Source organism: Etheostoma spectabile, chromosome 13, assembly GCF_008692095.1.
Source record: "Etheostoma spectabile isolate EspeVRDwgs_2016 chromosome 13, UIUC_Espe_1.0, whole genome shotgun sequence".
Lineage (NCBI taxonomy): Eukaryota > Metazoa > Chordata > Actinopteri > Perciformes > Percidae > Etheostoma > Etheostoma spectabile.
Window position 1 is genome coordinate 25,405,918 of NC_045745.1, and position 11,023 is coordinate 25,416,940.

Below are 11,023 nucleotides of genomic sequence, written 5' to 3' on the forward strand. Positions count from 1 at the left end.
CCATATAAATGCACAGATAATTTGTTGTTTTGTCATGAAAAACAATATTGACCATGTAATTGAAAAAGGAGCCTCATATATGAATGATATTTCCTCCTATGGAGTCCGTTCATTTGCATTCGGAGATCAACACTTTTTGACTGGCGAGATAGTAGCTCCCGAAAACTACAACTACTAAAGTGAGTCGTTCAAAACCTTTTTTAGTAGACTGTGTACACAAACAATGTTCTCAATGCTCCAGTTCACGTGTAGAGCCTCTGGTGATACTTTGAGGAAAGCCTTCTTAGTGTTTTAAAAATAGTGCTTTTGATGATATAATAGAAGTGGCCCTTCTCAAACTAAAGTTTGACACAGGTGCATTCACAAAAAAAAACGTAACTTGAATTTTGAAAAATACAACAAAATAACCAAATAACTTTTTTAATAAATTTGATATGAGTGTATCTGTATGCAGATTCCTCTAGACTAGCATTTCTTCACAAATGATAACAGAAGAAGTTATATTGATCAGTCTCAAAAGACTACCATTATCCTAAATATGTTAAGGTAATAAATAAGAATCCACCAACCATTAAATTCTGCTAACAACCAAGAAATGTAAGGCCATTAAAAATATACTGTGTGTGTCTGTGTGTGTGTATATATATGTATATATACACACACACACACACACACACACACACACACACAGACAGACACACACACACAGACACACACACGAGCAGATGTTTACCGTGCCTACCAAATCCTAAGAGCAGAAAAAGGAACTTCTAATAGTTGACCAATATCAATATGATAGATTTTCACAATAACATATTTCAATTGAATATCACTTGATATGATCAGCCCTACAAATATTATTATTGCTTTCCCTTCAGTTGTTCTACCGTCTGCACACAAGGTTCCTCTGTTATGTGCTGTATAGTCTATATCCTTGACGTTCCACTTCCAGGATTACTCCATTGCCGCCGAAAAGTCCACCGGATTTCACTAATTTAGGCCGGATATCCGTTGCCTTGGGCTTCCTTTGTGTTGCCATTTTAAACTGGTCGATTTATGGGGACTATGGTTAAGTTTTTCTCATATCTCTGTAGGGTAAATCCAGACAGATAGCTAGACTATCTGTCCAATATGAGCTTTTACACGTACAAATGTTATGCCAAAACAAGTTTCTTTCAAGCCTATTTTGCAGCTCCACTGCGGCTTTTCTCCGGTACCATATAACGTAGGCCAAATAATGAGGCATACCGGTATGCATACATTTATCAAAGTCTGGCAGCTAGATGTCCGTATATTCTTTATTTGACCAAGGCCAATCATTAATTGAAAGAAAAAACTTTAATTTTTTTAAAGACTGATCACAATATGAAGAAATTAAGGCAGGAAGTATGCAAAAATGTGCAAATATGTAGTTGTCAGCTTAACTTAAGTCTAATATGTACACTAATCAAAGCAATGTGCATTTGTGTGCTTAATATGGTGTCCTGTACACACCATGTAGTAGCTTTTCTGCACTCAATGGACTGAACATACCGTATAAAATATTTTGTAGTCACAGCAGGGCTTACAGTTCATCTCAAATCTATGGCTTACCAATGTCCACAGTAACATTCACATATAGAGGGAGCCTCTCTACTGACATAGTCTTATATGAGCAGCTATTCAGTCCATCCTTTCTCCATACCTGCTGTGTTCGTCCTAACAATCTCATCCTGGGAAACAAAAACAAAAAAGGAATTGAAGAGATTACATTGGCAGTATCTGGATGCATACATTTAATCAACCAATAATGTGCTAACACATTATCCTTGTCTCTGCATTTACTGACCTGTCTTTGTTTATTTCATTGCCACTGTCCCGTTTGTGAAACACCATGGTGTAGCGAGCTACATCAGCGGGTGGCCGCAAAATCTTCATTTTCTGCAGCTCAACTCTGCGCGAGACAGCAGAGCCACATGTATCAATGAATCAATTGAGGAATGTACTAAATCTGCTCCAGATGTGATCAAAAGAAACACTCATTAATGTTTTCACTTGGATCTCACCTGATGCGAAGGTCATCATCTTCTCCACCCCAACCCCAGTAAGTGTTTGAGAATCCATTCACTTGAAGGAACTGCTCTTGGGTCATAGCTGTGACTCCTCCAAAGTAGCCTTTGTAACGCAGCCTGAGAGTGGAAGAATATGAAAAACGGAGCTTTCACAATAAAGTTAGGCCTGAAGATTGTGTTGTTTATTCACAAGGCTAATATACTGTAAAGTGCAACTGCTGACTCATGACTCATGAAGTCATATTCTTACTTGTATCCTGTGGCATTCCGGCCAACCACCAAGTGTTTGGGCTGCTTGTCACAGACGTACAAGTTGTGATCGTTTTCAGGAACCAGGTCCACATCATGGAAGATGAAGCACTCCCAACTGTAGTCCTTCAGTGCCTCCAAATACCCGACATTGAGTAACTTGGCACGGTTAAAAGTTGCATCACCAGCCTTTTAAATAATAAAAAATTAAAAAAATAAAAATTACAATCTGCTATTGTATGTACCGTTTTCAAGTTCAGTGAAGAACATCTATTGAAGAAAAAAATAATTTCAATAGGCAGGAGGGTCAGAGTACAGGGTCACCTACCAAACAGCCGCAGCTCAGAAAATGATTCAATGCTGCTTATGTGAGCCAGTTAATTAATAACTTTCATTGTAGCAGTGCTGTAATTACATACAGACTATTATAGGCAAATAGACTGCTTAGCAGGTACATTTAAAAGGAGTTGAATGTGATTTATTCTGGTTGATTTTCACAAGTAACCACCATGAAAACTAGACACTTCCTCAGTATGGAACCAGACGATCACATAGGAACCACATTATAACACATCTCATACAAAAACTAAAACTATTCTGGATCAATATTTTACTTTACACACAGGTCCAAACACTGCATTCAAATTCTAAGATAATTTAACCAGTGCTTCGGACACTATTTCACACATTGGTATAACCTTCTTTCTTGGAGTTACTCATAATAATCCTTTCTTTTTCAGAGTACTAAGAACATTATTTGGCTGCAGATGATTTGCCTTTGCTTTGTGAAACTGTTTTTTCCTCACTATTTTCTAGTTATGCCGGTACACTGTTTTTTGTGCATCACTTAACATGAGTGGTTGCTTTCATAAACTCTTTAAAGACGACTGCGGACTGAAACGGATTTCAGTTATTTAGAGTGTAAATAAGTGCATAATGTGGAGCCTGAATACCTGCTGGATGACATAAATGGCGTAGTGTAGCTGCTGCCTCTGCAGAAAGGGGTGCAGGTGGTGCAACAGGTAGAGGAGGTGTCTCTCTCTGCTGCGATGAGGGATGAGGATTGCTACACTCTGCCTCGCTGTACAGTCTGAGGGCTTGTACTCTCCTTCAGACACTCCTTTGTTGTCACTCACCACATCCTTCAGTTTCAGAGAGGATTCAAAGGACAGCTTCAGAGCTCCCTCTGTAGAAGTTCAAATTCAAACAGAAATCTGAGTGATCATTCTGTTATGTGATTCACAACACAATAAATGTCATATTTTCAAACTATTTATTTTGCTCCCTTTTTGAAACCTATACAGGACAAACAACATGTAGCAGATACAAATGCAATTCACAAGTGTTTTAAGATTATAATGCTAATAAACAATGGGGGTCTGATAAATACTGGGGCTTTGAAAAACATGTACTTAAAAATTAAAATCATCTATAAATCATACACAGCACAATTAACCATTACATTAGTTTTGAGAAACTAACCACTCCACTGTAGTCCCTACTGTTCAAGGTGACATCGCAGGTTAATGATTGGCACTAAGCCTTGTCTGGTTCGCTACATACAGTAGCAGTTATCTACTCTATCGTTTGTATGCTGTCACGTAGTCAGTGTGAAAGTGAAGAGCTTACAGGAAGATAAATAAATAAATAAAAGTATTACAATTTAGCAAGAGAGCACCATAAGCATTATATCCACAGTAAATTGGTCACCTCTTTAAACTGCACTTTGATGTACTTACGTAGCAATGGTGACTCCTGAGGGCATTCTACTTTCGGGGGTGGAGTATTCAAGAGATCGGTTGCCTCCGTCCAAGTGTTGACTTTAGCCCTCAGACTGTCTTCTTTGATAAGAGTTTGTGGTGTGGCGAAAAAAACCCGACCCAATTTTACTGTTTCGCCTGAAAAAGTTGCAATCCATGCAAGAACTGAGAGCAAAAGAAGGAGCAGTACGAAATATTTCCCCCTCCTCAAAATCTTGCAAAGAGGCGAAAAGAAGCCCATGGCTGTGTAACTGCGCTGATATGAAACAGTTGTTGCAACTGTGGGTGCTATCAGTTAGTAAGATATGTCCACCCTGCAAGACATTTTAGCAAAACTACTGACAGCCACAGTTCCACTGACCAGTCATCCCATGGCGATGAAACATGCTGTTGAACCATACAGTGAATCAAGTATATGATCACTGTAAAGTAAGGAAAAGTTATTGGTGAAAATCCATCGCTGAACCCTCAATATCCAGTTTCAGGAGGTGAGGCCAAAACTTCCTCTGTTCTCTGTAAATTGATTTTGAGAGAAAATATGTTACTGCCAAGAACAGGCATCATTTTTGCAACAACAAAAAAACTACACCCCGACAGGGCAGGTTCTAGTTTTTAAGAGATATCTCCATTATTTTCCACACAACAAAACACACCTGATGAGATGTTAGTTCCTGTTTTCTTTACTATTTACTAACATTATTTTTAATGTTAAAAAATGCTATACATCTATTATGCGGCTTGACCTTTTGACCTACCCATGTCAAAAACACTTCTGGCGATCTCAGCTAACTTCCCTAAATTGATTAGTCACCTCTACGCGTTCATGTGTCACACGATAGCAATAGTTCATGCATGACAACTTTGCTTTTGGAAAGACTGCACATTGCCTGCCATCTTAATTACAGTGGTGCCTCTGTGTGTTGAACTTGATATGTTTGGACTTTTTTTGATAAATAAAATGTTATGTGTGTGTCATTTTGTTCCTCAGGTCAGTCCCTTGGCTCTTTTTAGCATCAAAGTGTCTTGACTTTGTATGTCATTTGCAAGATTAACAAATTAAGTGTTGTTAATTTAATTTCTCTATTGATTGTTGATATAAAACTGACTATGTTGCAATATAAGAGACACATATGCATATAAGCTGCATAATAGATTTATAGCATTTTTTAACATTAAAAAATATTTATACAATTGTGTTAATCGTGTTATGTGTAGGGCAGTTAGCTGAGTGTTCACCAGAAGTGTTTTGATGTGGGTAGGTCAAAAGGTCAAGCTGCATAATAGATTTTTTGAAAGTTTCGAATATCCAACGTGCAATATAAAATCCAACTTTACCACGGTGTTAACTACACACCTGATTTGTTCTGTTCCTCAGACAAAGGTTAGTATCACGTTGCAAACCCTCGCCTTTCTCCAGACTTTTCCTATTAATCTATCAACTAGCCAATGCTTGTTAAACTATTGATTAATATTTTGATCACTTGTTTTGATCAGCAGTTCAAACGAAGATATTCAGTTAACAATAATAAAACACAATCTAAGTTATTGGCCATGCATTTCTACACTGTAGCAAATGCAACAAATAATATATCATGATACAAGATATCAATATAATTTAGCAAGGTTTTAAAACAGAGAAATGTAACCACCGTGAGCACGTAACATTAATATACAAACTAATGATAGATAGATAGATAGATAGATTTTATTTATCCCGAAAGAAATTAAGGTGACCAATAGCTTATACAACATACACATAGGCACATAGACATATGACATCAACGCACACATACTACAAAGTACAAAAAATACAAAGAAAGACATCAATAGTGTGCTCTCCCAGGAAAGTTTGATTCTAGCATGTTTAAAGGAGCAATGTGTTAAAAAGGAAAGGTGCAATGGTATCATAGTGCAAGAGACTAAGAGCAAATTCTACAGTATAACAGGCAATATATCAAAGATAGAATAAGCATTACTTGCAGCCAATTCTTAGGTACTGGCTGATGGAAAACGTATTAAAGAATACAACTTTAGCAATTTTTGCTTTTTTCCACAACGATTGACAGTGACAAGCTAACATTGGCTAGCTCTGAGCAACACCATGATATCTAGCTAACGTTAGCGTTATTCACGTAAAGACTAAACGCATGACTCTTTAAATCGCTGACAGCTCCGCCTGATTACTGGCCCTTTTTAATAACGGCAAAATATTTGTTTCAACAACTGGCTGCAGCTGTGTCCAGATGAGCTCTATGTGCAGAGTTAGCGTAACGGTTTGCTAGCTGAAGAATGCGGGTAGAGTTACGACAAAGTGCTGTAAAAGTTACATTTTAGCATTTGTCTTACAGTCGCACAACGTCAAACCCAAACAAATTATGGCTTTTTTTCAGTTAAAACCAAGCGAGTTCCTGATTTTAGAGATAAGAGTGGTTTGGCCATCTTACCTAGCTAGCAGACAAAGTGTTGACGTCCCAGGAGCAAACGACACCACTGTATCAAACAGACATAAATTAACACAATACTTCTGATGGATGTATTTCACAATAAAAGCTTTGGCACTGAACTGCGGGAAAATGCATGCACACTATAAAAGAAAAAAAACGTTTTTTAGTAAAAGTAATTGTTTTCCATCAAGTCGCAAGTTTTTCAATTTTGCAAGCGATTCATTAAGCTGACAACTATGATATCTATGGGTATGACATCCTCAAAATAATCTTCAAAAGGTTTTCAGAAATGTGTGACGTGTTAAGCAGATATAGGCCTCAACACGCCTGTGCGTATTTAATTCTACTGAAACTGTGAGTGACAAACAGCAGCCCCTGTCGCTTTGATTTTGAAGGCCGCATCAACAAACCGGATGTATTCGCTTTTTATGCGTGGCTTGATGAAGCTTAATGAAGATGGATACTTAGTTGTGTTATTTAAAAAAAATAAAAAACGCCCTACAGGTTTAACATTGATTTACATACATGAAACATTTTGCAACTATTTTTGTCCCAACTTTATATATTATAATTACAAAATAAAGTTGTACATACAGTGTATATATATATATATATATATATATATATATATATATATATATATATATATATATATATATAGACCTACTATATATTATTTATTTATAGTTGCAGGACAGTATCTTGACAGTAACTAGAATATATATTAATTTGCTCCATGCAACTGAAAAACCTTTAACTGTCAGGGATAAATAGCTGATTAGGTAAACAAAATACGGCATAGCAACAAGATTTTTATAGTGCTATTTGCTGTACATAAATAACAAGGCCATGTGTCTGACGTCAGCCATATCTAAATTACATAGATTGATAAGCCTATGTTGAACTAAAATGTGAGGTCATGTTGCAGATATATAGAATTAGAACAGTCCTTGAAAACAGCTGCAAAACACAATGCAGGCTCAAATAGTCTTCTGTCAATTTGGTCAAATATAGCTATCTCCTTAATACTAGAATAATTAATAAAAGCACTACCTTTGTATCGAAAACAATGATGAGTATCAAGTTAAATGAGTTGGAGGAATTTTAAATTTAGTTGTGTAATATGTGTGTATGCAGTTGTGTGTCCTCTTCTCTTAGCCAGGACCACGTCTGTTACAAACAATCCCATCATGCAATGCTCCCTGTTCATTTTGTCCAATATATTTCCCATCCGACTCTGCAGATCAAACATCGACAGCATGCTGAGCTACACTGGCTCTGAGGATAAAAGTCCTGTCCTCCTGCCAACAGAGGAGGCGGTTGTCCAGCTGCTCCTCAGCCTGCTTCAGGTCAGCCATGACACTGGATGTCGCAGCATGTCATCATCCTGTTGAGCAATGTGGGAGGTCCTGCACTCTTCATTGCCTTTTTATCTACTTTTTTTCTTGTGCCTTCTATTGCTGAGAGTATCCTTAGGTCCTTAGTAAAACATGGAAACAACAGGATGCATTCTCCCTACCATTAAATCACTCTTTATTGAGTTCATTTGATTATTGGTGTCTTTTTTTTTTTAAATTACTATTGTGATGTTCTGCTTTTTATTTTCCCTCAAGATTCTTTTCCTTGTGGTTTTCTGTAATGCTAGTGTAATTGGTGGTGTATTGTTGGGCTGAAGCTTAAGACTTCACTTGCATGTGGTAAATTTGCTGCAGATTTTTCCTAAGGAATATTTTCTTGGGTGCAATTCCTAAAATGCCGTTGTCGAGCTATAAATGTTTAAGCCCTCCCAAATGCCTTAGGGAATATTTTTTAGAGCATGGAAAACACTATTAATACATATTTATCTCCCATTACCGGAGCCTTCCGTTGGTTATTATGTGAAATAAAAAATTCTCAAATCCTTAAACAACTAAAAGTACTTTAAATTAGAATTTAACTTCAGTACACAAGTAGCCAATTTTCAAAATATACATAACATATGCAGAATGGCCCCTTTCATATTGCTATAATAAATATGCATATTATTTTATTGTTCTATTATTACTTCATAGTTCAAGAGTCTTTTCTGCTCAGGATATAGTTACAACTTAGATTATTCACACTGGACAATCATACAGAGTGGATCCTTTCTACACCTCCTCCATTCAAGGACATGACTGTGTGGTGTAGGCCTGTGTGGTGTAGGCGAGAGTGACATTTACATGTGAGATATGCCTGCACTGTTTACAGTTGTCACATACTTGTGATAAGCAAACTGCAAGCAGGGAAAGTTCTCTGAAATATCTGAAATATCTACACACTATGAGTTTATTAAGCAACTGTAATTCAATGTGAATGGTTCAAAGTAATTAACTAATAGTAAGTTTTACGAGCTCCACAATTTGGCTTATTGTGGTTGTATTGAATTTGTACATTTTTAACTTTTGACATTATGTAGAAATTAGACCTTTTCCTAGAGAGGGGATCAGAATGGATGGATGGATGGATGGATAGATATATAGATAAATGAAATAAACGTTATATAAAAGTAAATAAGAAAAAAAACGTAAGAATCTCACATAACGTTTTTAATTGTACAAAATCTTTTTCGTATTATTGTTATTAATTTAGTGTACATCAGGTTTATGTTGAAAATATTAAGATTCTCAGGATTCAGGTATAGTACAGTATAATAGACTGGTCATCCCTCTGAAAAAATGTTAAGAAAATGGGAAGAGGAAAAATTCTGTGTGTAAATACATTTCAAAATTAAGTCCAAAAGTGCAGCCTAATAATGAGATTGACCAAGATGATGTTTGACACCTCCACCATATGTTATTACATTAGAGAACTCCTCCTCGGCTCCTCGAAACTCAAAGACAGAGTAACTGTTCCACTGCCAAAGCTCACTCTTGGCTTATTCCTTCCTGAAGTCGGGTTGCAGTCGTTGCCGTTGGTCTTGAGGCTGATGGAGGAGGAAGGAGTCGAGGCGGAAGATTCACCAATGCTGCCTGACCTTTTTCTCGTAGCTGTATTGTGTTTCAGTGTAGCTTTGGCAGCCACTTTGAAAGCGTGGGCTGCGGTGCTGCATCGGACTTCCTCAATGGTGTTCCTGGAGGGTTTGAAGAGGATGATGTAGACCTTGTTGAAGAAGATACAGGCCAGCAACCCAAAGCTAGATGCAAGTATAGCAATGACCTCCACAGCTGAAACAAACTTTCCGTATGTACTAAAGTACGCAGGGATAAAAGAGATCCAAACAATAAAGAATATGAGCATGCTGAAAGTGATAAATTTGGCCTCTGTGAAGTTTTCAGGAAGTTTCCGTGATTTGAATGCAAAGAAGAAACATATAGCTGCCAAGAGGCATGTGTAGCCAATGAGAAACCCAAGAGCCATTACAGAGCCCTCATTGCAGGTGATAAAAATGATCTCATCAATGTCGTGATTCCTGTAGCTGGAAGGAGGGGCGTTGTAAAGCCAGACCACACATATCATGACCTGGACAAATGTGCACAGAAACACCAACAGAAACTGCAGGTTTAATCCCCACCATTTACGATGGAGACTTGTGGGGATCTTGGCTTCAAATACCAAAAGCACTCTGTTGGTTTTCACGAGGATGCAGGAGATACAGAGAACAAAACTGATCCCAAAGGCAGGTTGGCGTAAGCGACACGTCCAATCCTGTGGCTCTCCGATAAAGACGAGTGAGCTGGAAAAGCAACAGATGAGTGAGAACAGGAGGACGTAGGATAGTTCTCGGTTTGTGGCCTTTACTATTGGGGTGTTGCAAAATCGGACAAAGACTCCCATCACAAAAGCTGTCAAGACAACACCCAGCACTGCGCATATGGCCAAAGCTATCCCGAATGGTTCTGTCCAGGAGAGAAACTCAATTTCCTTCAGGAAGCAGAATGTGTGGTTCCCGTTGGACCAAGAGTTATTTGGACACTTGGTGCAAACACTGGCATCTGTATATATATATAAAAAATATGTGTCAGAAGTGCAACATAAGCTAGGTGTAATATTAGTAGACATGATATAGTGAATATTTGGCATCTTGATACCTTTATGGTTACTGTACTCTCCATCTGAGCACTCAGTGCATTCAAAGCAGCATGTGGGCATGCTGTCTATGATCCCCTTTCTTGTACCAGGTTCACAGTCTTCACTGCAATTAGAGAATGGCACCTATGAGATAGAAACAGACAAAACAGTTGCATGAGAAAGAGCATGACATTTTATAGTTATAATATGTTAAAATGTAATTGGTGTGAGAATGAGTTTGGGAAATGGTGAACTATTTTAGGGTCATTTTATGCTTTTACTACCAAGTCAAAAGTAGAGAAACAACAGGTAATGAGTAGCAAAGAACGACCGTCAGATTACACCAGGGACCTTGGTGTTCATAGTCGGTACCTTAAGACTACAAGGGGTTCTCCTAAATAATGAAGGTCCCTACCGATGATAGATATATTTTGTGTATGTATTTTATTTTCTTATTTCTCCCAGCTGGTCTGGAACTCTACCCCCCCCC

General features: G+C 37.6%; 2 protein-coding genes and 1 long non-coding RNA gene across 3 annotated transcripts in view; 1 reads left to right on the plus strand and 2 right to left on the minus strand.

Annotated features, from left to right (window-relative positions):
- The window catches only part of LOC116700061 (uncharacterized), a 24,167-nt gene extending 23,344 nt beyond the window's left edge, over nt 1–823 (plus strand). The window contains exon 4 of the long non-coding RNA XR_004334558.1: nt 723–823. This is a non-coding gene — a long non-coding RNA (uncharacterized LOC116700061). The remainder of the gene's footprint in view (nt 1–722) is intronic.
- Nucleotides 720–6,557, minus strand: b4galt4 (UDP-Gal:betaGlcNAc beta 1,4- galactosyltransferase, polypeptide 4). The gene is made up of 7 exons (XM_032532894.1): nt 6,505–6,557; nt 4,040–4,573; nt 3,254–3,486; nt 2,302–2,489; nt 2,046–2,168; nt 1,829–1,933; nt 720–1,712 (listed from the first exon to the last, which is right to left on the minus strand). The coding sequence occupies exons 2-7, from the start codon at nt 4,299–4,301 to the stop codon at nt 1,583–1,585; spliced, it is 1,041 nt and encodes a 346-aa protein (XP_032388785.1). The 5' UTR covers nt 4,302–4,573; nt 6,505–6,557; the 3' UTR covers nt 720–1,582.
- A 2,552-nt stretch (nt 6,558–9,109) lies between these two features.
- Nucleotides 9,110–11,023, minus strand: part of casr (calcium-sensing receptor) — a 5,924-nt gene continuing 4,010 nt past the window's right edge. The window contains exons 5-6 of the mRNA XM_032532891.1: nt 10,554–10,677; nt 9,110–10,457 (exon numbers count right to left, since the gene is read on the minus strand). Of these exons, the coding sequence (XP_032388782.1) occupies nt 9,322–10,457; nt 10,554–10,677 (1,260 nt within the window). The 3' untranslated portion in view covers nt 9,110–9,321. The remainder of the gene's footprint in view (nt 10,458–10,553; nt 10,678–11,023) is intronic.